Source organism: Aotus nancymaae, unplaced genomic scaffold (assembly GCF_030222135.1).
Source record: "Aotus nancymaae isolate 86718 unplaced genomic scaffold, 86718_ANA_hifiasm-v0.15.2.pri h1tg000089l, whole genome shotgun sequence".
Taxonomy (NCBI): domain Eukaryota; kingdom Metazoa; phylum Chordata; class Mammalia; order Primates; family Aotidae; genus Aotus; species Aotus nancymaae.
Genome location: NW_026988504.1, coordinates 16,218,580 through 16,244,883, shown reverse-complemented (window position 1 = coordinate 16,244,883; position 26,304 = coordinate 16,218,580). Strand labels below are relative to the sequence as shown.

At 45.5% G+C, this 26,304-nt stretch overlaps 1 protein-coding gene across 4 annotated transcripts in view; it reads right to left on the bottom strand.

Moving 5' to 3' along the window:
- The window catches only part of PRKCA (protein kinase C alpha), a 495,684-nt gene that overhangs the window by 142,495 nt on the left and 326,885 nt on the right, over positions 1–26,304 (bottom strand). For all 4 annotated transcript variants that reach the window (XM_012453857.3, XM_012453858.2, XM_012453859.3 and 1 more), the window contains 2 exons: positions 20,129–20,240; positions 16,714–16,842 (listed from right to left, as the gene is read on the bottom strand). In XM_012453857.3, the coding sequence (XP_012309280.1) occupies positions 16,714–16,842; positions 20,129–20,240 (241 nt within the window). The remainder of the gene's footprint in view (positions 1–16,713; positions 16,843–20,128; positions 20,241–26,304) is intronic.

Here is a 26,304-nt window from a genome sequence, read left to right as displayed (position 1 = left end):
ATCTGCCCTCTAGTCAGTCCATTGACCCGAGGTGGCAGGTGACCCAGACTGAGCCGATGAATCCCTTCCCCAGAACTTTTGGATTTGTGCCTGACATAGCAGAAGACATGAAGCTGTAAGAGGCGAAGCTTAGAATTGTCTAGGGCCATGTCTGCTGCAATGCAAGGACAGTTTAATGTGTTGTGAAAGAAACAAATGAAGGCAGTATGTAGAAAGAAGAGGTGAGATACAGAAAGAGAGCCTCTGGTTCTCAGTGTTCTTACAGCCCGAGGCATTCCCACCCTTGCGTTTCATGACATTCCAGATTTCTTTCGCTAATTCCCCTTTCTACCTGAGTGGGTTGGTTTCACCGTTTTTTTGTTTGTTTGTTTGTTTTTTGTTTTTTGTTTTTGATACAGAGTCTTGCTCTGTCACCCAGGCTGGAGTGCAGTGGCACGATCTCAGCTCACTCAACCTCCACCTCCCAGGTTCAAGCAGCTCTCCTGCCTCAGCTTCCCAAGTACCTGGGATTACAGGCACCTGCTGTAAGGCTGGTTGCGTCGCTGGGAGCTCGCGCACACACCCCCCTCCCTCGCGGGGAGCTTGAACGCTCCCCCCTCCCTCGCTGGGAGCTCGGATGCACCGCCCTCCCTCACGGAGAGCTCGGACGCACCCCCCTCTCTCGCAGGGAGCTTGGACGCACCCTGCTCCCTCGCCGGGAGCTTGGACACACACTCCCTTCGTTAGGAGCCCGGAAAAAAGCCCCACCAGGACCTACCCAATACCATTTTGTCCCATCAGGGCCCCACTCCCTGCCTACCATTTTGTCCCATCTGGGCCCCACTCCCCACCATTTTGTACCATCCGGGCCCCACTCCCCACCATTTTGTCCCATCCAGGCCTCACTCACCTTGAGCACAACCAATCAAATGCCTCCACTCCCTATAAAACCCCATGTCTGAGAGGAGTCCACGCGACTTCTCCGGCCCCTCCTGTCGGACCGCAGAACCTCGCCCGGGAGCCTGAATAAATTCCTTCGCATTGGATCTATTCGTGCTGGCCTCAGTTTCTTCCTTTTTAAACCCGGTGAGAACAAACCTTACACCTGCCACTACACCCGGCTAATTGTTTTGTATTTTTAGTAGAAACAGGTTTCACCATATTGGCCAGGCTGGTTTCAAATTCCTGATCTCAAGTGATCTGCCTGCCTCAGCTTCCCAAAGTGCTAAGATTACAGGCATGAGCCCCCACGCCCAGCTGGTTTTATCCTTTATAACCCCAAAGACCCTATATAGTACCACATTCCCTGAGCCTTGGTTTTTACACATGCAAAATGAAGAGGTTGGACCATGAGACAGAGGGTCCCTAGGCGGGAGCACCCCCTAACATGGAGATAAAGGAAAATCTTGAGTTCCTTCAAGGAAAATTCCAGGCACCTAGGTAGCCCTGAGAAGTAAATGAGCAACTTGACAAGGAAGAAGGTAACAGTAACTTAAAACAACAGCAAGGAAGTCAGGAGATGTTTTGTTTCTTGTAGAAAATAAAGATAACATCTTAACACACGCCCTTGAGTTGTTTTTCAGAAAACTGGCCCTCCACCAAACTGATCGACAGGCACACAGCCCTCAGCCGGGGGAGCGAAGGACAGCACACTGACTGCTCTTACTCGTTCTACATTCTTCCATCTCCCTTCAATGCTTCTTTACCCCAAAGCCAGAGCTAACACTGTTTTTTTGCTGATCCCAAATCCTTAGACAAAGCTTCACCTCCTTAACTAGTCATGAATCAGAAGATCTTTGAATCCACCTACGACTGTGGTGTACCACCTCCCCAGCTTTGGGATGTCCCACCTATTTGGGTCAAACTAATGTGAAGCCCCCATGTATATTGACTGATGACTTTGACTGTAACCTCTGCCTTCCTGCCTTTAACAATGCCTACCTGTGAGCCATCTGCCAGTTGAAGTCCGTCAGCACAAGCTGCTTGATTCTCCTTGCTTGGCAAGAAGTGCCTCAGTTTCTCTCGCTGTTAACTCAACATCAGCATTCGGCTTTGCTGCACTGGGTGCGTGGACCCCAGCACAGTCTGATAACAATCACATCAGTGACTTCTTTTTCTGTGTGACGGAGTCTCACTCTGCTACCCAGCTGGAGTGCAGTGGTGCAATCTTGGCTCACCGCAGCCTCAAAATCCTGGGCTCAGGTGATTCTCCCACATCAGCCTCCCGAATAGTCGGGACCACAAGTGCATGTGTGCCACCACACCTGGCTAATTTTTATTTTTAATAATTATCTTTATTTTTACTTTTTATAGAGCCAAGGTCTTGCTCTGTTGCCCAGGATGGTTGCAGCCTCAAGGGATCTTCTGCTTTTGCCTCTCAAAGTAGTGGGACTACAGGTGTGAGATCCTATACCCAGCCTACACCCGTGACTTTCAAACTCTGCTCCTTGGAGTCTCCTCATGGGTGGTGGAGAGGAGGAGGAGGAGGAGGAGGAGGAGGAAGAGGAGGAGGAGGAAGGTGAATACCCTATTTTCTCCCTTTCAATCAGAGTAACTCTGGTGAAATACCATTTGAATATCATTCAAACAAGATGTGATTTCAAACTTGTTTGAAAATGACTGGACCAGAAGCCTCACCCCATGGCAGAGTCCCTGGACTCTCCAATCTACCGTCAGCTCCTCAGGAAGGGGCACACTTACTGGCACCACCGATTAGCTTTTGCTCTCTGAAATGGCTCTCACAGCAACAAAATGCCAGAGCTGAAGGGAACATAAGGGTTCATGTAGTTCAAGTGCCCTAATTTGAATTTGCAGATGAGAAAAGGGAAACAAAGACAGATTAACTGAAGAGGTCAAGATTCACAGCCAGTTAAAACCTTTAAGGTTAATATCCTCAGCTTAATATGCAACTCTGCTACGCCTACAGATGTCTTCCAATTTTGAAAGTGATTTCACAGTGTGTTACTGTGTCTTGGCTGGTAGGCATGCTGAAGGAAAAACAAATGAGGGCTGGGGTTAGATTTTCTTTGTTGTGGCTGCTGGAGTCCCACTGTGGTTACAGCTACACCATGAACGTGTCAGGACTGAAAGAGTTAATTTGTCAATAAAGTGACACACTTCAGACCACTGAACTACATGACTTAACACGACTGGAACAAAACTCTATTAATAGAGTAACAACCCCTAATACTTACTCGACATTAATTAGTGCTATAGTTGGGAGTCAAATCCAGTCTACCTGACTTCAAAGCCAATGGCATATGGTATGGTTTGGCTGTGTCCCCACCCAAATCTCACCTTGAATTGTAGTTCCCATAATCTACACGTCACAGGAAGGACAAGGTGAAGGGAACTGAATCATGGGGGAAGTTTCCCCCATCCTTTTCTCATGGTGGTGAGTTAGTTATCATGAGATGTGATAGTTTTTTAAGGGGCTTCCCCCTTCACTAGGCTCTCATTCTTCTCCTTCCTGCCACCACATGAAGATGTGTTTGCTTCTTCTTCTGCCATGACCGTAAGTTTCCTGAGGCCTCCCTGACCCTGCAGAACTGTGAGTCAACTAAACCTCTTTCCTCTATAAATTAGTATTTCTTCATAGCAGCATGAGAATAGACTAATAGTGTCCTCTAAATGCAAGTCACTTCTATTACTTTATAAATACAAGCCTGTTGTATTCTTTTTTTTTTTTTTTTTGAGACAGAGTCTCACTCTGTCACCAGGCACCAGCTGGAGTGCAGTGGCGCAATCTCAGCTCACTGCAACCTCTGCCTCCCAGGTTCAAGCAATTCTCCTGCCTCAGCCTCCCGAGTAGCTGGGACTATAGGTGTGTGCCACCACACCCAGCTAATTTTTGTATTTTTTAGTAGAGGTGGGGTTTCACCATGTTGGCCAGGATGGTCTCGATCTCTTGACCTCGTGATCTGCCCGCCCAAGCCCCCCAAAGTGCTGGGATTACACGCATGAACCACCATGTGAGCCACCGCGCCCGACGGCCTGCTGTGTTCTTTATGGAGTGTTTGTCATTTAAAGTATGCTGGGATTTTTATTTGTTTTTCAAATATGTACTAACAACCTTTGGAAACCAGAAGTTCTGAGGATAACAGAGTCCCTGCTATACTGGGGTGGGAGGGATTGAAACAGACTTCAGGGTCTTTCAGAAATGTTGGGTTTGAGTAAAGAGTAAGGGGGCTGCCGGTGCTATTTCTAACATTCACTGCACATACGCTATCTCATCTGGGCAGATGAGAGTTCTTCCATGAGTAGTCATCTGTGCAGCCTGTAAGATGACAGCAGCAATATATCCCAGAGAAATGTGTCTCTCCTGAGCTGCACCCCCACTCCCAGCAGAGTGACTTAACAAAGGGAAACGGAGGTCAGTGTGGCATTTCCCAGAACAAGAGCCACCTCCCTGCTGGCTGTTCAGTGAGGAAGGCATCTCTTCTGATTACACTCCCTACCTCCAGTGAGTCTAAGCTGATGAAATGACACTTCCTTCATGTCACCTTCCCCAAACTCACCACCCTCACTGCAAAAACTTTTACAGGAAGTTTGCCTTGCTTCTATTCTCTCTTCATTATTCTAGGAAAAAATGCCTGCTTTGGTTTGAAAAGGGACCCTGACTGTCTTTAATTAACCACAAACTTTGCATTAATTAAAAAGGAAAATGCATGTAAAGGGCGGCTACCATTCTTCTCAGTATAAAAAGTCCCCAGTGGGGATGCTGTGTGCAGAGCTTCCAGTGGGTGGTCATGGCCCCCTATTCAAATGGGGATATTTTGGAACTAGCTCAGGAGTTAACTTATCTCATATTTTCTCAGGCTGTCTGAATCTTTCCAATTGGAAATGCCTAGCAGCTGAGATGCACACGGTCTGATATTTCTCTGCACCATTTTGATGCCGATAATCAGATTGTGTATATACACATTAATTGAAGATTCCTTTACAAAACATCTGAAAACATTTTTTCTTTTTTGCTAAGATATCAGAGCAGCTTATTGTTGAAAAGGACCACAGGACAGCTCCTGCCTATTCTAGCTTCTGACTGGGCCACCCCTACCTGCCGTTGAAGATGACACGGATCAAGAGAGGAAAAAAAAATTCTGCATTTATTTTAGGACATTTCCATTGGTGAACACAACCATTCCCAAACACTTCAAGTTTTCCACCCTTTTGGTTGGGAACCAGGTATCAAAAGGAGCATTGATCTGCTATTTATTTCGTCTTCCATCCTGTTCCTTCAAGATCTCTCTCCCATTCCCCAAGCATTAGAAGAAAGTTTCAATGGAAGTGATTGAAAAGACTTCATTTGCAAGCTTCTGAGAGATTTCTCACTTGGCTAACACATTTACTTTCTAGAAGAAGATAAAGTTCCTTGCAATAATTTCATAGCAATTAATCTTGTGCTTAAATGATCATCCTATAATTAGAAGCAATTAAAATCCTGCACAAGAATGACCTGCTCAGTCAATGTCAATGTGTCTGTATGCTAATGGGGTAATCTTGAAAGAGGCCCCAGAAATAATTTGCTTCTCCTCTTCCGGGGATGCAGGCGTTCAAAGCCTATCTTTAAGAAGGCCTGCTCCTGGTAGGAGTCACTGAAGTCAAAGAAGATGGATGACTGATGACCCTATGAAGAATCTGGGGGCTTAGGGTATCTTAAGCAGAAGAAAGAAAAACTATATCACCATGAGCATGGATACCAGGGTGCTTTACAACAAAGACAAATGCTGCATGAAGGAAACGACGCTGGCAACTCTTTGCCCTTTGCTCCAATCTTGCTGCCTCCCACGCACATCTAGTGACTAAGCACCCAGTGTGGAAAGCTCTGTTGGAATCGCCGCACAGAGAACCACGCATGAATAACAATCTGTAGGCTGACATGCTGCAAGTCTGTACATATTTGACATTAAGCTGAGCCACAGATCAGTCAGGAAGAGGTCCCACAGTCAGGATGTAAATAATGACGTGTCTCTATGAGAGGATGCAACTTTTTTCTTAGCTGATAGAAGTTTCTCTAAAGGATCCCAGAAGTCATGTAGCAGTATGAATTGGGCTAAAACAGGAACATTTTAACTTGATCCAGATGTAGGGCTAAAATGGGAAGAGTCACTTTGATTTGGGGTGCAGTAAAAGCCTGAGTAAATTTTTATGCTGTGTTTATTTTGTACTTCCATCACCATCATCATCATTGGCTCAACAGACACACAATTGGTACAAATATGAGGCACTGGGCTGGGTACGGGAGATAAGACACTATCTCTGATCTCAAAGGACTTATGATATAGTGGAAGGAGACCAACAGGTAAATAAACTCAGAGGTAAAATCTCATAATACATGCTGTAGAGGGCATGGAGAGAAAGCGGTCGGTTTCAGGCAGGGCATCAAATGTGAGGAGAGGCTTCCTAAAGGTAACTGGAGCTGAATGTTAAAAAGATGTTCTTGAGGGAGCAGGGAAAATGGCAGAAGCAAAGGTGAGGAGGGAGGAAATACTGGGGGGCTACTGCCTGCCACACTGGGGAAGCCGTGGGTGGCTTGGAACACCGAGTGCAAATGGGTAGGAGCATAAGTGGTAAACATGGGGAGATGGGCAAGGTACTGGCTGCAGAAGGGGTCATGTGGACATTTAGGAACGTCCCATCAAGGAAGAAGGTAGAGTAGATCAGTCCACTGAAAAAACGCCAGCCATGAGCCAAAAGCATATGCATTTGAATGGGGTAATGTGCAGGCATTCTTCTGGTACAAGCACACTGCTATAAGTTTTGGCGAAGAGGCACTTTCCTGTTTCCTTGTGCCAAGGATGTGCCTGGCTGTTAAGCACCAGTGAACTCAAGGCAGGTGACTGCTAGAGATGATTTCTCTGCAGACTGTGAGGACGCGAGAGCAGGATGAGCCTCCAATGGGGAAGAACTGGGGCCGGTAAGAAAAAAGCCAGGATGCTGAGAAAGGGCTGGTCCAGTCGCAAGCCCACCCAACTCACACACTGTCAAAATATGTCCTAAAGCAGCTGGTTTCCATCCTTCCACCCATTTTAATTCATTTTCCAGCACAGAAGTCTTCAGCCAGATTTCCTGCTGCCATTTTTATTTCCAGCCATTATGGAAACCGTGGAAGACGGAGGCTCTGGGGAAGTGATGACAGACCCTCACCCACAGTGGTGCCAAAGGAACAGTAATCACAGGGGCTGCAGACACAGAGTAGCCTCCACTATTAATTGCAGGATAGAAATGTGAAATTGCAAGCACTTGAAGCAACAGTGTGGGCTGTGTCTGTACTGAAGGAAACTGCCGTGAGTCATCACAGGATCTTCCCTCAGCCAGAGCTAAGGATCAGCTGCTTAAAACAGTGGGAAGGGCAGGTGTGGGAGCTAGATGCAGCTGGGCAGGCTGCTGGAGCTCTCCAAGCCTCAGTTTCCTCAGGTAGAAAATGATGACAATGATGACAGCACTGTTCCCAAAAGGTGGTTGTGATGAAATACTATATAGGGAAGCATCCAATCAGGGCCTGGTACCTGAAAAGTGTTCAATCAGTGTCGGTTTCTCTTCTCACAGGATCTATGCATTCAAGAAACACTAGGAGCATCTCTGGTTTGCCCTTCATGTCCCCTTTCTAGGCAGCTGCTACTGCAGTGACTGGCTGGATCTCCTTAGCCTCTCCATTTGCAAGAGGCCAGGCACGGAGCGATAATGAGGGTCCCCTGGCCAGACGCTGCAACCACTTCCTGAGCTAAAGGGACCCACCAGTCCTCTCTGAAAGAACACTGAACCCCCTACTCAGTCTTCCTTCTCTACCTACAAAAGAGAGGACCCATGCACAGCAAGTGCCTCTCCCCAGGGAAAATGAATGCAACACCTACCACTTGCAGAATCAGCTGATGTTAGTGGATTCATGAAACTTCTACAAAGCCATGGAGATAAAGTGTGCTTTGTCACGAAGAGCGGTTACCCCTCTTATTACGGAGATGGGATAATCTTGAAAGAGACCCCAGAAATAATTTGCTTCTCCTCTTCCAGGGATGCAGACGTTCAAAGCCTATCTTTAAGAAGGCCTGCTCCTGGAGTTACCCTTGAAGAGCTACCCCTCTTAATACGGACTTTTCTCTACCAGTACTTCTCATCTGTGTGAGCATCATAAAGCTTGTTGGGTTTTTAAGAGATGGAAGCATGCAGGAAGTAGAAGCTGGTGCCTTTAAAGTAGACAGGGAAGCCCCAGATCAGGGAGAGTGGAATCCAAGGGAGGGGAGATGCAGAATGCAAGCGGCCCACTCGGCCATTCTCCAACTCCTTGATGTTTATTTATATCATAAGTAACAGTTTTGCCAATATTGTGCCCACAGCTACTCCTTTTCTCGGAGATGGGGTTTTGCTTTGTCACCTAGGCTGGGGTGCAGTGGTGCAATCATAGCTCCCTATAACCTCGAACTCCTGGGCTCAAGCGATCCTTCTGCCTCAGCCTCCTGAGTAGCTGGGGCTACAGATGCACACCACCACATCTGGCTAATTTAGTTTCTTCTTTTTGTATAGATGAGGTATTTCCATGTTGCCCAGACTGGTCTCAAACTCCCGGGCTCAAGAGATCTTCTCGCCTCAGCTTCCTGAGTAGCTGGGATTACAGGCATGAGCCACCACGCCCAGCCTATTTCTTACACATATGTACACATACCTATATATGACTCCTTTAGCTGTTTAATTCACGTTGTTTTTCTTTTCTGCCTGAGGCTATTTGGAAAATGGGGAAATACACAAGCTCCTGGGGACATAGACCACTAATGGCTACCGACCCACAGGCAGCCCCTGCCCATCCCTGTGAGCGTACAGACCCCAGAACCTGCCTGTGGCAGTCTGGCTGGCTGTGTCATGGCAAGTCCCATGCAGGGACTTGGTCAGTGACTAAGGAAATGGTCAGTGACTCACCTGTTGAACAGGGGCCAGAGGCCAGGTGAGTGCTCTTCATGAACCAGGGTTCAGGGCCCAGCCTCACTGCAGAGCCACATAGAAAGACAGGATGGAGGCAGAGTAACTCTTTGGTCTGCCATCCACAGAAGGAAAAGCATTGGTGGCCATGGACAGAGGCATGGGAGGTCACTAGAGTAGGAGGACGGAGGCAGGGAAGCTGAACTGCTGAGGTGCTCTGATGGCCGTTTCGACGAGGGCTTCCTTCTAGCCAAGAGTGGCCCCTACAGAGTACATTCAAGTACTGGATCAACAAACAAAGCTCCAGACATAGCTATCGTTGGCCAAGTTTTTGGCAGTGAAGTTGAAAGAACAGTGGAGTGAACACCTCTAACACTTTCTAGAGTCGCTATGAACATTCCGCCACACGTGCTCCTGCCTGCACACACCCTCGCTTCTTGCCCCCAACCCCTGCCTGGTCCTCCAGCATTTTCAGATTCCTGTCTGGTGTTTTTGCTTTTGCTGAACCATTTGGAAGTAAGTTGCAGACCTCAGGAAAAATGACCCCTAAAACATTTCAGGACTCCCCTCCATAATCACATGACCATTACCACCCGGAAATTTCACACTGGTACAAAAACATTCTCTAAAAAACAATCCAGATTCAAATGCCTCCACTGTCCCCGAAATGTTCTTTACAGCTCTTTTTGTTTTCTTGGATCCAGGATTCAATCAAGTGTTACAGACTGCATTTGGTAATCATGTCTCCTTACTCTCTTTTAATCAAGAATGGTCGGCCGGGCGTGGTGGCTCATGCCTGTAATCCCAGCGCTTTGGGAGGTTGAGGCAGGTGGATCACCTCAAGTCAGGAGTTCTAGACAAGCCTGGCCAACACAGTGGAACCTTGTCTCTACCACAAAACAAAAAGCAGCCAGGCATGGTGGTGCACCCCTATAAGCCCAACTACTTGAGAGGCTGAGGCAGGAGTGAGACTCCATCTCAAAAATAAAAAGTAAAACAAAATAATTAAGGCTACAACCATTGGGTGGGAGGTTGCAGGTCATCAAATACAACACCTAGTTTTCTTATTAATTACAAACAACAACAACAACAATACCTTTGCAGTAGGGGGATCTGCTGAGAACACCAAACCAGGTGGTCAAATGCAGCATCACCAACAGCGGACACTCTGGATGCCCCTCAGGGTAACCAGCTTCTTGCCAACACCCTCTCCCTCCCAACCCAAAGGAGCAGATACAACTGCTGCGTCACCATATACGTTTCTGATCTGGATCCAAATCCCATAACCAAGATTTATTCAATGGAAATGACTTCCAACTAACACCTCTTCCTTTAAATAAGCAACTTGGTGCATCTCCGTGCTGGAAGCCCCCAACAAGTTATATTCCACAGCCTGCCTGCCACTGCAAAAGGTACCTGTGCAAAGCTTTTAGGCAAAGGATGGGCTACCTGCTGTGTCTTCTCACCCAGCCATGACAGAGAGCGTCTCTGCTCACTGGGAATCTCAGGGTGATGTCTAGAGCTCAGATTAGGAGACTGATGCTCTCTCTGTTCTTGTTGAAAACATAGCCACCCGGAACTTAAAATCTTCCTGTTTTAAAAAGAAATATTTAACTCAGAGCCTGTGTGCATGGCTCCTAAGGATAGTGCAACTGGTAAACTGTAATTGCAACCCTAATACTTTGAAAATGGAACGAAACTAACTTCCCTCCAGCTCTCTCCAACTCTCACTTGAAATTCCTGACATCCTGGATGGTGCTGAGCTTCCTGAACACATCTGCATCTTTGCCTGGAATGTCCTTTCCTTCCTTCCCTGTCCTCCCGGCTCCATTGCCACTTCCGACATGAAGCTGTCACCTGCAGCCTCCCCAGGGCCACGGAGACTACCCTTCCCTCAAACTCCCACTGCACTTCAAAAAACCTGGTACACGGCCCAGAAACTCTTTTTCATGCTTTAATGCCCCCCACCCCCCAAAGACCACACAGTTCATGATGAGGTCCAGGTCTTAATCAACTTAGCATCCCTGGTGCCAGGAAGAGAGCAGGACACGAGTTCAATAATGTATGATCAACGGGTGAAGCAAAAAACGACCAATTATCATACAAAGCTGAGGCTCGTTTCCTCTATTCTCTCGTAAATGTACCATGATAAGCTGGAAGAACACACAGAGGGAATATTATTGTTCTAACCACAAGAACATGAGGGTGAGTCTCCGTATCTGCAGTGGTGAGACAGGTATCGAATCGCGCAAAGCCCTAGACGGTAGGTAGGAGGAGTCTCTTTGCTGTAAAAGCTGGAAGGAAGTCTTCCCCTCCCAACCAGAACTCAGTTAAAAACCTCAATCTCCACACCAAATTAACAACCCCAAATCGTGGAGAAAATTAGACTCTTCTTCAGAATAATCTATTTGTGGGAGGAATATGCTCCTGAAACAGCTGTAAAGTACCCGATATTTTTTCCATTTACTTACAAGATTAAATTGAAAATTGGTTCCCATGAGGGATTTCATTTACTCCTATAAACCAAATTTACAAAACACACAACAGTGTAGAAAACCTATTACAATCTCCTATCAGAAAAAAAAAAGAATGACACCATGCTGATAACATCAGCACCACTGCCCAAGGGCAAAAAATAAAAATACAGCACAAAAGCAGAGCACTTTCCCATAAATACCCGACCAAGCTAGAAAGAAAACTCATCTGATTGCAAAGGGGGTTTCCATCCCAAAGCAGAGCTCCTGTTGTAGTTTCTATGCTACTTTGGGAATTATTTTCAATCTGAGCGATTCTACACAGGTAAGACACCGTTTGAACTAACCCAGCAATTAACACAGCTGCTCAGGGTTTAGGTTTAAATGCATTCTCCAAGAACTCTCTCACATTTGGACCATAAACCCTGCTTGTGATGCCTTACGGTCTATATTTGTGTTCTCATTAAAGCCACCAGGCTAATTCCTACAGCCCTCTGACTCTCTCAATCAGAGCTCTCTTCCCTCTCTGCCTCTCAAATATCTACAGTATTCAGTTGGCTGCTTTTCCACAGGGTCCTTCCCTCCCTGTCCCCTTCCCACCCTCAGCATCTCCCAAGGGTGTGCTATTTTGTCACCACATACTCGGCACTTAATTATACTTGGACGCGGGTTGTTCTTTATTCTCTTCATATGTGACTCTTTTCTTTCCTGGTTTTAAGTTCCATGTTTGGATTTTCCATGACCTCAAGGAACCTCGTGGGGTGCTGACTGTGGGTTCAGTAAATACTTATGGGTTTATTGTTTGTTCAAAAGGAGACTCCAATTAACAAGAGAGACTTGGAACGTTCATAGCCTGTGCACTGAAAGCAAGGGTATGGAAGCCTGGCCCGGGCCGCAGCCCCAGCCCCATCACTTTCCACCCTGTAACTTGGAGCGATTTCCTTCCTAAATCTCAGCTCCTTTGCTCATCTCAAAAAGGAGGATAATAATAGTATGTACTTCATGGGATTGTTTGGGGAGTCAAGGAAGCAATGAATATAAAATGCTGAGCACAAAGGTCCAGTCCTATGAACAATAACTATACAGTAAGCACTCAATAGACGGTAGCAATTGGCATGAAAACATTTCTCAAGACAAACTCATGCCTGAACTATTTGGCTGAGAAAAGGTGCAGGCAGGTAATGGGGGTGGGGATGCCACCCATCACTGGCGAGTGCTGCCCCAAGGGGTCCTTGCTTGGCACCACGTGCAGTCCTTTTATACTGAAAGAAGATGAGTCTGATGTCGTCTATTTGGCTCTTGAAAACAATTCCTAGTAACTAATGCAGGTACCTGTTTTTCTTTTTTCTTTTTCTTTTGTGATGGACTCTTAATCTGTTGCCCAGGCTGGAGTGTAGTGGTGCAGTCTTGGCTCATTGCAACCTCCACCTCCTGGGTTCAAGCAATTCTCCCACTCAGCCTCCCGAGTAGCTGGGACTACCTGCACGTCCCACCACACCCAGATAATTTTTTGTATTTTTAGTAGAGATGGGGTTTTACCATGTTGCCTAGGCTAGTCTCAAACTCCTGACCTCAAGTGATCTGCCCCCTACAACCTCCCAAAGTGCTGGGATTACAGGTGTTAGCCCTGTGCCCAGATGTAAGTACCTACATTTCATAAATTTATCAGGTACTATAGTTATATAAGGACATTAACATCGGGGGTTGCTGGGTGAGGGGTGTGTGAGAACTCTGTACTACGTGTGCAACTTTTCTGAAAATCTTAAATTACTTTAAGAATTTTAAAGATATAATTACTAATTACTTATTTCCTTGAGCCTGACTTTCTATAATTAAGACTGGATTCCCTTCACACAGACAACTGTACTTTAAAAATAGATTCCAATTCATATGGATACTGTCATTAAAATATCTTCTCTCTGCGTCTGCCATTTAAATATTTAGCCATCCAATTTACCATCTGTGTGACTCTGGGTGAGTCACTTCATTTCTTTGTAGCTCCATTTCTTCTTCTATAAAGTAAGGATAATAAAGTCAACTTCTTCACATATTTGAATAAAAGTTAGTACTTAACTTTAACTTTTATTTGGATAAAAGCTAGTACTTAAAAAGTGGTCCTGTGGAGGAAGACACTGAATAGCTGTGAGCTGCTGCTATTATTTGCTGTGGTTCTGAATTTGTATCTTAAGACTGGATCCCCAATGTGATAGAAATAAGAGGCAGAGTCTTTTGGGAAGTAATCCTTTTGGGAGGCAGGGGAACATCTTGAACCCGGGAGGCGGAGGTTAGTGTGAGCCAAGATCGTGCCACTGAACTCCAGCCTGGGTGACAGAGCAAGATGCTGTCTAAAAAAAAAAGAGAGAGATGACAGGAAGCATGTTTGCCCCTAGCACCATGTGGGAACACAGCCTGCCTTCCTTCTGCCATGTGAGGACACGGTGAGAAGTGCCATGTATGAAGCAGAGACAGAGCCTTCACCAGACACTGAGTCTGCTGGGGCCTCGATCTTGAACTTCTCAGAATCCAGAATTGTGATGCATAAATTCCTATTATTTATAAGTTACCCAGTCTAAGGTATTTTGTGATAGCAGCCTGAATGGAATAAGACATAATTATTATTATTACACTTGCTGAATTCACATTCCTAGAGTGGAGCTATAGCTCTACAAAAATTTTTAAACTAATTCTCAAGGGACTTGGCCTAGATAGGTGCTGTAAGTAATACTGGCTGGCTTTCGCATGTAAAAAGTTGATGTCCAACTCAGGGAAAGGTATTGCTCCTTAAGCTGATTCTACCATTGTGAGTCAAGTTCAACTCTTGGCAATGGTAGAGGAAGTAGCCTGATGTAAGCTCTAGCACGATGAGGCCTGACCTTTCTCTTCCACCTGCATACCTGTGCCACCTCAGCCAGGGCATCTGTGCCTCTCTGTGCAGTTTTAGATCTGCAAGCCTCTTATAAGAGAGACTGAAAGGTTCAGGCAGTGCCTTATGGTTGCTGCTTTTATTACAGAAGAAGGCACGGGGCATGTCCAGCATGCACAGTGCGTGTTTTGCTTTATCTAGAAACACAAAGAATGCCAGCTAAACATTTCAATGCCCTGTCCAGGCATTCTTGCCTTACAGCGAGCCACAAGGTAACCACATGGAAACCCATAATTAAACTCTGAATATTCTCCTGTGATGCCTACTCTTATTGCCAACAGCAGTAGCTTTGGAAATAAAGGAAAAGGTAAGAAAAGCATAGAAATGTTTAGCCCACAGGCATTCTACTTTATGCTCCTTGATCCCTCACCACCTAAGGAGACTAGGTTTGTTTGTTGTTGTTTTTTTTGAGATGGAGTCTCACTCAGCTGCCCAGGCTGAAGTGCAGTGGTGCAATCTCGGCTTACTGCAACCCACCCCACGTGTTCAAGTGATTCTCCTGCCTCAGCCTCCCGAGTAGCTAGGACTGAAAGTGCGCGCCACCACACCCAGCTAGTTTTTGTATTTTCAATAGAGACGGGGTTTCACCATGTTGGCTAGGATGGTCTCGATTTCCTGACCTTGTGATCTGCCTGCCTCGGCCTCCCAAAGTTCTGGGATTGCAGGTGTGAGCTACCATGCCTGGCTGGAGACTAGGTTTTATGGGTAATTTCTCCCTCGATTGCATCATCTGCTCCCCCCATACATGGTTTTGACAATGTGGAAGCCTTAGTAGAAAAGAGAAACAAGAGCAAGGCTGCGATGTCACAGAGGGGTCTCATGGCCCCCGAGGAACAGCATCTTCCTCTGGGCAGAGAGCATCGGTGCCCGGTCAGAGGGCTCCTGGCTGTCAGTGGAGACAAAGGCAGAGTGGATTCCAAGGACAGCATCAGCCCATTACAAAGCAATAGAAACACACGTGAGAGCCAGAGCCCCAAATGAAAAATGGCGCAACAGAGATAGTCAAGGAAATAAAAGAATTTCTCCAAAGCTTCAAAAAGTCAGAAGGGATTCTGTGTCTATGATAGGGATTTCACTCCCAATTCCATTTTGACCATCAGCTACAGGTGGTTTCAAGGTTATCCAAAGGGAAACTGTTACCCTCTCCTAGAGATACCTTGGAATCCTTTGGTGTTCTCTGAGTTCTAACCTGAGGGGACCATCCTGGTTAGAACATTTGCTTATTTTTCAAAGGAAAAATATGAGGATGTTTCCAAAAGTAAGCCTTTCTTTGGAACCCACCGCCTTCCTCTTTTTTTCTTAAACAGATCCTCCAAGACCTTCTTCTATAATATTTTCTGTCATCTACAAACAGAATAGATTATGTTAATAATAGCTTCAAATTCCTAGATACAAATGGAAGATACCTTTGCTGATCAAATGAAAATGAATGCCCTTGTCAACAAGAGTAATATACACAGTTGGTCCCTCAGGGACCCCCAGGTACAGGGAACTAGGCGGATGCCTGAGAGTTGAACCATACGCTAACATAGAGTGGGTCATGGTACAGAGGACTCAAGTCATCTTGAGGACACGGAATGCATCCTAGGCAATAAGACTCCAGGATAACTTGACTGACTGTGCCGATTAACCGAAAGTGGATTTGGTGGGAAATCCAAAGGAAAAGCCACGCTGTGGCAGAGCCCACCCAGAAACCGCCCGGAGGAGGGAGTCACCAGGCCTGTGGATAGGGAATTTCCGACCCGTACTAGGCTGTCTGTAGGAGGTGTGGTAATTACAAGCACAGTAACTGGAGTCCAATGCCTCGGTTCCTATTCCAGCTCCTCACTAACTCTAACACTAGGAGTTACTGGTCTCTCTGTGCCTCAGTTGCCTTTTCTGGAAGATGAGGCTAATGCCCCGCTAGGTGTCAGGTCTAAACTATTAATCGATGTGAAGTTCCTAGCACCATACCTAACATAGAGGAAGCAAAAGCACTCATCGGCTGTTGCTGTTGCTGAGATGGATTTATCGGGCCATCACAGGCCAATGCCACAAAACACCTGGATCATCCATCCATCCGCCTTCCCTTGCCCTAGTTCCATCACCTCCAATGGCATTTTGATTAATTGGCTCCCCCGACCTGCTGTCACTGGGAGGAAAGTACACAGGCCATGCTGTCAGAACAGTCCAATCCACACAGGGGTTGTGACTTTGTGTGACATTGAGTATTTGGGGATTCAAGTGTGCAGACCCATCTCCTGGGAGGTGTATTGAGGCGAGGGTTTGGAGGGCTGCAGGGCTCCCAGATAGTGATGGTTCCACCAGGCCGACTGCCTCTCCAGAGGCCTCAGAGCGCCCAGCCCAGCCCCCACCCTGCCTTAATATCAGTGTGACCTTCATCCAAATGTCTGTCCACGGTGCTGCTCCGGGATGAGCAAGCCTCACCTGTGACATGGAGCTTTTCATCCGCAACCTCAGCCTTTAGGTAAATCCGCCCCCTCTTCTCTGTGTGATCCATTCCGCAGAGGCTGGGGACATTGATGACACACTGCTTGTGAACGTTCATGTCGCAGGCTGTGTGAATCAAGAAAGCAGAGGGTAAGCTAGGCATATGGGCTCCAACCACCGCTCCTCAGTGTTTTGGTGCATGAGCAGAAGTGAAAACGACTTACCCCCAACTTGATACTTTGCTATCATGTTTTTGGTGACATAAAGAACTGGTAGCAGATGTCCTATACAGCACAGGCTTCATGTGAGTGACAATATCCTTAAAATACCCATACCATATTTGTTCAATCTTCACTGAAGCAAAATAGCCTGGCTTGGCCTTCTGTGATTGTTTTAAATATTTAACAGTATACAAAATTCACACAGGTGAATATGTACAAAGCTCAGCTTAATTAATATTTTATGTCCACAGAGGCAAAATAATACAAAAATTTTAAACACAGGATTTTTTTTTTCTTGAGACAGGGTCTCCTTTTGTCACTCCAGCTGGCGTGCAGTGGCATAATCCTAGCTCACTGCAGCCTTGAACTCCCGGGCTCAAGTGGTCCTCTCACCTGGGCCTCCCAAAGCACTGGGACTACAGATGTGAACCACTGCACCCAACTTAAACATAGGATGCTTTTTGCTAGTGAATTTTTTATGCCTTTCTGAGCTTACCACTGAGAATGAGTGAAAATCTGAGGACTGAATACAGAAAATTCATTAAATTTTCCTTTCCTCAGCTAACCTTATATTTTCAACAAGTTTTAAGTACATTCCCTGTGTTTTTTCCCCCCAAAGAACTTGTATTTGATATTTTAAACCTGTCTTCAAATATTTAAATATTATTCCAAGTAAAACAAATACACGCCTAGTGTGATAAGCCATTCCTTACAGCTGACATTATGTGGGTGAGACAGGGGGAGGATAAAAAAAAGATCAGTATTATTGCAACAAACCAAAGAAGCCCTGAGAAGAACCCTGTGCACCGGAAACAAACAGAAGACTGTGTGTAGGTGTTCCAGCTCTATTGTCCTGGTACCTTTAGGCATCCAGAAGGAGGGATGGCCAGTGGAATCCTCACAATTCCTGGTCAGGAAGCTAATAAGATTATTCCACATTCATCAGGGTGGGGCTTTCTGATCCACTTCATTTTGAGTGTTTAACCCAACAAAGTAAATTGCAAAAAGCATCATGAATAATGTATATTGCTCAAATTAAACACTGACAGCCAAATAATGGACATACTGAAGAAAGGACAATTAGCTAATTCATAAATGTGGATTCTATTAGGCTTCTATTTCCAAGGCTAACTGTTCAAAATTGAGCACCTCTAATTTAGCCAACATAAAGGTTCTTGAAAAGCTGTGTTGTGAATATCACTTGCCTTAACCAAGTCATACCTTTAAGTGTCTGGGCAAAATTTACAATTTGAAGGACGTAAATGCCGGAGCGTCTGGAAAGCACACAGGAAATGGGGAGGGTGGGGGAGGTGAAAGTGCACCCAACCGTGTTCCAGTCTCGGCTGTCTATCTGGAGCTCATGTGCTCTAATTTCATTTCCAACTCTACGAAATGAGAGGTTGGCCCACCCAGGTTGTTGATGCTGACTCCCCGCCAGGCCCTGCCCCATCCCAAGTGGAACTCTATCTAGGACTGCAATCATACAACGTGGAAGGGCACAGAAAGAGGCTTTCTCGCTGCAGAAGTTAAGGACGGTAGGGGTTGCAGTTCTGGGGCTCATCTGCTTGCTTTCCTCCTCTCTCCAGGGAGGAGCACAGGCGGCAGCCACAGAAGCCTTGAGACTCCCAAGAAAAAGAGTTTAAAACAAAACAAAACAAAAAAGCATTGGTCCGGGTCAGTGGTTTTCAAAATTTTTTAGTAATGGAAACCATTCTGTAAACAAAATCTAAGCAGAATCTAATTTTGTAAACCAGATGAGTGTTATTTTATTAGCATAAACTCAGCTAACAAACGCAAATTTGTGCCAGTTATGTGTTATAAAGACATTCAAGGATCACCAAGAAAGCCCTCTGATACAAACACAACTTTGAAACCAGTTGTTAGGGATGCAAGTTGATGTCTCAGACCAGCCTCCACATCTCATTAATTTTTGCATGTTGTTGAAGTGGCATAGCATCCAAAAATCCTGATTCATACAAAAAACTATGTACAAACAGGAACAGGGTTTAACAGCATGCTTGCCGATCCCAGCCGGCTCTTCAGTGAAGTAGATGCTGCAGGAGAAACCTGATTGCAAGTTCTGCCCCAGGAGTGAAGGCTGAGAACGTAACACATTTAAGTATTTATTTTGTTCCCAGTTTTAAAGTAGTGAAAACATATTTACAAAGGCATGTAAGTTGTAAGCTCTTGCGGAACCCCTGAAAACCATGTCTTTGGAATCCTAGGGTTTCTTGAAGCAAGGAAACATTGCATTTGGTTGTTATGCTGTACAACTCTGTAAGGTAAAGAATCTCTGTGTCCTGAGAAACTCTCCATCTATTCTATAATGCCCATTTATGTTCTTTTTTTAGTAGTTTGCTCCATGTAAAATACAAATATCAGCTTCTGGCTGTCATAATAGTCATTAGCAAATGGCAATAGGCTGAAATTTCCATAATGCTTCCCGCTCTATTAGAAAAACAGGCTGGGCGATCAACTTTCCCCGTCCTAAAAGTATCAACTTGTATTTAAACAAACATAGCCTGAGGAATCCCATACTTTAAGAATGATCAAAGCAAAGAGTTGCTTTTCTTTCCTCCTGATAGTTGATGGAGATACACACAGAACAAAAAATAACAGAAAACGGCTGGTGTCTTGCTTGTCGATGGTCCTGTGTCTTGAGCTGGGCTGATATACATTTGATCTGTCCATAAACACGCAGGGTGAGTGAAGTTTTAAGTAAGACGCTATCCTGGTTTTTATGTTCATTTTGGTTTCAGTTTTAAGGAAAGCCTACTGGATTTTTCCACAGTCCACCTACTAATTAAAGACACAGGAAGATAATGACTACGGTTGCTCGGCTTATTTTGAAGCCTAACCAAATGCGGAATCTGGAGGTGGGGCTCTTCTTTGGGGTTTGACTAGGCTACATTTTATGGTGATTGAAGATTTCTGCCACTAAAATAATAATAATAATAAAAAGGGGACAGCAAGAGTGCTTTTTTTGGGTTCATACTGAGGCAGTCAAGTAGTTTAATAAATTGGAACTTCGACAGTGGAAGATTCTACACTTTGTCAGTCTGGTGTATATCTGAACTAATTCTTTCTGTTGAAGAGTTGGTGTTGAAAAGTTACTGAGCCTTCCTTGCTCAGCAAACTCTGAGCATGAGCTACAGAGCCTCGCTATGAACTGGGAAAGAAAACTTACTTACTGTCACATTTCATCCCTTGATGGATAAGTCCATACAGCAGTGACCCACAGTGATCGCAGAAGGTGGGGCTTCCATAAGTGTGGATTTTGAACTTGTGCTTGCTCCTGGGGTCCTGGGGGGAGAAGAAGCACAGTGCTCACTCCAGTCATGAAAGGACCATGTTTTTAGATTAAGCCAAGCTCAGGCCCCACCACTCCCCAGCCCCACATCAAGGTTTGATGACAACAGATTGTATATCATTCTCTGGAGTCACACAATGGGTGGTGGCGACTTTGCTGCATGTTTTTGTTTTTGTTTTTAGTGTTTTTTGAGATGGAGTCTTGCTCTGTTGCCCAGGCTGGAGTGCAGTGGCGTGATCTCAGCTCATTGCAACCTCCACCTCCTGGGTTCGAGTGATTCTCCTGACTCAGCCTCCTGAGTAGCTGGGATTACAGGCACCACCACCAAGCTCGGCTAATTTGTGTATTTTTAGTAGAGATGGAGTTTCACCATGTTGACCAGGTTAGTCTCAAACTCCTGACCTCAGGTGATCCACCGGCCTCAGCTTCCCAAAGTGCTGGGAGTACAGGCGTGAGTCACAGCGCCTGGCCTGTATCATGTTTTAAAATGACAAATTCTTATGTTCCCTCTCTTTATGTGATGAAATTTGCACAGACCACGTTTTCCACCAAAGCTATTACTTCTGGACCTACAGTCATCAAAGCCCTTGCGGGGAAGCACAGTATTTTAAACAACCTGGCATCCCTGTCTCCCCAGTGCCTAGCGCAGGCACCAGTAGACACAAAATTGGTGTGTTTGTGAAGCTGAACAGAACAACCCTAAATGGATCATTCAGGAGATCTCCTCTCGGACAGGGTATCCAGAAATACAATACGCTGTGAACCCAGATCTACATCCAAATGGACAGGTACATTTTCCTGCTTCTGCACCATCTCCAAAGTATTTTATGCTTTTGTACAGGGAAACTCAGCTCGGTCAAATGAAAACTGCAAAGGCGCTGACATTACGCTTCCCCATAGCCCACTACAATTTCATTCCCTTCTCTAGCATACCACCCAGAGCACCGAAGGTGCAACTAGACATCTTTTTTTTTCTTTAGATTTTAAGCTTTTGTTCCTTAATCCACAGACAGATTATGGATAGGGAAGTAAAATCATATACAGAAGACAATTGTGGTTAAAGAGCGTAGACTCTGGAGTCACAGCCGGAGTTCAGGTTCCAGCTCTGCTACTTCCCAGAGGCATGGCCTTGGACGAATGATTTATCTTTTCCGCCTCATATGTAAGCTGAGAAATTAACAGCGTCTGTCTTATGTGGTTATTATAAATAAGGATAAAACGAGTCAGTCTGTGTAAAATGCTTAGAGGAGTGCCTATCACAGGGTAGGTAGGTACCATGCAGGTAATGCAGAAAAGCGCCTCTGCTTCTGGGGCTTCTGTTCGTTTATTATTTGAGATGGTGTCTCGCTCTGTCACCCAAGCTGGAGCGTAATGGCATGATATCGGCTCACTGTAACCTTCACCTCCCAGGTTCAAGCCATTCTCCTGCTTCAACCTTCCAAGTAGCTGGGATTATAGGCACCTGCCACCACTCCTGGCTAATTTTTTTTGTATTTTTAGTAGAGACAGGGTTTCACCATGTTACTCAGGCTGGTCTCAAACTCCTGACCTCAGGTGATTCACCTGCCTCGGCCTCCCAAAGTGCTGGGATTACAGGTGTGAGCCACCACACCTGCCCTCCTCTGTTGATTAATAGATAAAAGTAGGCCAGGTGCGGTGGCTCATGCCTGTAATCTCAGCACTTCGGCAGTCCGACAGAGTGAGATGTTACCTCAAAATAAATAAATAAACAAAGGCCCCAGAAGCAGAGGCGCTTGTCTGCACTACCTGAACGGTGCCTGCCTACCCCGTGATATGACACTCTTCTAAGCACTTTACCTTTAGGTTTTTCCTCTTGAATCACTCTTTGTGGCCTGAGCAGCTGTAAAGGCAAGGTGTCCATCCACTGATTCAAGCAAGACCTCAGAAGAGCGGGGTCTGGGACACGCTACGCTTGAACTATCCTTTCACCCAGGCTTTCTCAAATGCAAAGTGACACAAAGTACAATATTCTTGGCTGCTGACTTTCTGAGGGCCTCGGTGGTGGTGATTTAGGGGAATTCCAAAGGTCATTCTAATTATAAGAGAATTCACATTTTGGTTGACTATGGAACCCAAAGCCTATGCCACATATAGGTCAGAGACTTGTTATGACTACTTTTTAAAGACATAGATTGGAGAATCTGAAATATTTCAATCATACAGAGAAGTATAAAGAATAGTAAATCACTTGTGTATGCACCACCCAGTGTTTATACAAGTGAGGACTCCCCCTACTTTTCACTGTGTAATTATCCTCATTTTAAAAGATGGTAATGACCTTCCCCAAATCATGACTAATGAACATCAGATCTCAGATTTTTAAAATATGAAACGCTTCACCCATTTGCACACCACCCTTGCACAGGAACAACACAAATCTCTATCTCTCCAAGTTTTATGTTTGTGCTGCTTAAGAGAGCACAGACCTACGATGTGACCGGCACTGGATTCCCATCCCAAGAGCTTTTGGAAATCTACCCAGAATAAGGCTCTGGCTCTTAACATCTTTACAACAAATTTTTACATTTGCAACATAATTTCTTTTTTTGAAAACAAGTCCACCACCTGTTTTTGTAAATAAAATTTTATTGGAACACAGGCATGCTCCTTTATTTACATATTTTCTTTGGCTACAACGGCAGAGTTGAGTAATTGTGACAGAGACTGTGTGGGCCACAAAATCTAAAATATTTACTATCTGGCCCTTTTAGGAAAAGTTTGCCAAGCCCTGCTTTAGGACAGAGGTTTTCAAAGTGTGGTCCTCTGCACAGCATCACATCACCAGGAACTTGTTAGAAAGGCATAGTATTGGCTGGGCACGGTGGCTCATGCCTGTAATCCCAGCACTTTGGGAGGCCAAGGTGGGCAGACCACGAGGTCAGGAGATCAAGACCATCCTGGCCAACACAGTGAAACCGTCTCTATTAAAAAAAAAAAAAAAAAAAAAAATTAGCTGAGCATGGTGGCAGGCACCTGTAATCCCAGCTACTCGGGAGGCTGAGGAAGAAGAATCACTTGAACCTGGGAAGTGGAGGTTGCAGTGAGCCGAGGTCGTGCCATTGTACTCCAGCCTAGGCAACAGAGTAAGACTCTGTCCCCCTCCCCCCAAAACAAAATCCAGCCTAGGCAACAGAGACTCTGTCCGCCACCAACAACAAAAAAAATCCAGCCTAGGCAACAGAGTGAGACTCTGTTCCCCCACCCACCCCACAAAACCAAGGCATAGTATTTAGTCCTTTCCCAGACCAACCGAATCAGAAACTCCGGGGGTGGGGCCTCACAGTCTGCACTGGAGCAGATCCTGCCAGTGATCCTTGTGTTGGAGGACACACTAAAGGCTGGAAACCACTACTTCACAAGGTTGTTCAACAAATATTTAGGAAATGTGTCACAGGTGCTAGGTACTCCTCTGTGTGCAGGTGATTAAGGATATTCTTGAGGCAGTTCAGCAGTTTGCCTCCTAAATGTCTCTCTCAGGGTGTGAAAAATCAACATCTTCCTTGACAGCTTATTTCTTCTAGAAAGCAGTAGTTGTGTCTATGGTCTGAAATATGCCCTTAGGGAATACTTCCCACCATTAGGGAAGCCCACCAACTTTCCCAGGATCCCAGGACATCAGGTAGAACGTTCAGGGAGCAGGCTGGTGCCAGCTCCAATTAAAGGTACCCGTGTTGACAAGAAAGGTTGTGTCCTACATTGTGGAGGGCATAGACGATGCCAGGGGAAAATGAAACAACCTGTTTTCCCTGCAGAAATGAGGCATTAACAAATGGCACTAAATAAATAAAAAATGGCAGATCGCGCACAGCCCTCCGGAGCCAGGCAGCCCCAGGGTGGATGTCATCCCAGTTGGTTGTCACATAGATCTCGGTTGACGTGGCACACAGGGAACTCACTTTTCAGGAAAACCTAAGGCTTACTCACGCAACAGCCATATGGTGCCTTCCAGCTCTCACCGTTTGGAGGTGTAGGAAGAGAGGAAACCATTGCTTCCACCTCCTGCCTAACTCTGGAGAACCAGCAAGTCTTGGAGTCATCACACCCCAAAATTACATGTGGCCAAAGATCCTGCCTATGAATTACAGCAATAACAGTAGTAATAATAGCAGCAGCTGTTTGTTGATGAGCAAGTGTGCACGGGTACTTTACCATAACCGAGATCTTTGTTTAGAAAAAGAGTCTCTTATGAGAAGAGCACTTAGCAGGATTGTGGAGACCTATGTTCTGACCCCAGTCCCGGCTCAAACTCTTACCTTGGAAAAGTCACATCATTTATTTATAAAGCAGAAATAAAACCAATATGCCTATGTCATGGGCAAGGGGTGACACCCAACTTAGGGAATATAAGAGAAAGGCTTTGCAACCTGAAAATCCCTAGACAAATATAAGCAATTATTATTATTATCATTATTATTATTACATCATCCTTAGGCGCAAACTTCAAGGAGCCCAGGGTTTCCCCAAAATACGTTAGTGACTTGGGCTTGGATGGGGAGGAACAGGACACCTAATCGCCCTCAGGCTTCATAGGTGGTCAGAGCGAAGGCCAAGCTGGCAGAAGGCAAGGCACTTCCTCCTGGGCCCGGCTTTCCCGTCTTCTGCACCCCATGCCTGGACTTTCAAGCCAGTCCTCTTGGCAAACACCCTGAGTGGTGTTTCGTAAAACCATCTGCTAACCCAAACCACCTCTTGCACTGCCTCAACCGTGTGGATGATGCCATTTCTTGCACTGCAGCAATGGGATGCAGGAGCATGGAAACTCTTTTCCAGTCTAATTAATCTCACCTAGTCTGACAAAAGAAACCACAGTCTTAGCAACTGAGCTGTGAGTCATGAAGATCTGCAGAGAGCAACTTGTCCTAAAAACTCCCCAGGCTCGCTGTGTTTCTGTCAATAGCCTCTAAATAGTAATGCATTTTACTTCTTTGGGCCCTGATTCCTCATCTGGAACCTAAACGTATTGGGTGGGATCAGCATTTTTAAGATGTCAGGTGGTGCCTAAGCTGCTGAGGAGGGGGGCAGGAGAAGGCAGCAGGGGGAGACCGCTGCTAGAATTAAAGATGAAGACAACTGGACTAGATCATCTCTTTAATTCTTTTTTTTTTTAAGCTACTTAATTTGAAATAATTTAAGACTCACAAGAATTTGCAAAAAAATAGTACAGGCTGTTCCTGCATACTCTTCATCCAGCTTCCCCAGTGATAACGTCTTACATAACCCGCGCACATTTGCAGAACCAGGACAATGTTACAATACCATTAACTAAACTACCGACTTCAGGGTTTCATCAGATTTTATGTGCATAATTCCAGTGCAAGAGCATTTACTGTACCACACATGCATTAAACATACTGTTCACTGACTGGGGAATACAGTAATTGGCCGGTGAAATACCACTAACTCAAGTAGAACAGCCTCAAAGGAACTCATCTGTTACTTCTTCATTAAATAGATAACCCACTGGATCTCATGTTAAGGAGTTGTGGGAGGATGAGTCTAAGGATTTATCTGAAAAGCAGAATTAGGATGCTTTTCTCTAAGAAAAGTAAATACACTGCTGTTTCCAAACCGTTCTGACCTGGTTTTCAAAACAAAGTCATTTCAAGGCACAGGCTGAATGAGAGCTCAGGCAAAGTGTGGCACCAGCCCGGGCCGTGAAGGATTGAAAGGTGGGTAAGGCTTGGGGCTTCCAGGTGATGCCTGTGACCTGGATGGACAGACAAGGTGAACACCATAACACCAGGGCACAAGCTGCCCCCACTGGCCCAAGAGTAGGTCTACCAAGAGCTGCAAAATTCATCAAATTCATCATGCAAATGAGCAGAGCAGCCTCAGGATCCTTTCCTACATCTATAAACCTCTACATGCGATCTTTCTCTCTCTCCGGAGAGTCCCAGGTGGCACCCTGGCATCTCTCATCTGTGTCTTCATTTCAGCTGCTGCCTCCACCTGCCAGGCCTCCACCTGCTGAAACACCTGAAAAGTCAGTATCAAAGTCTCCTTCCTCCTCCAGGAAGTCTCCCCAGATGTCAATAC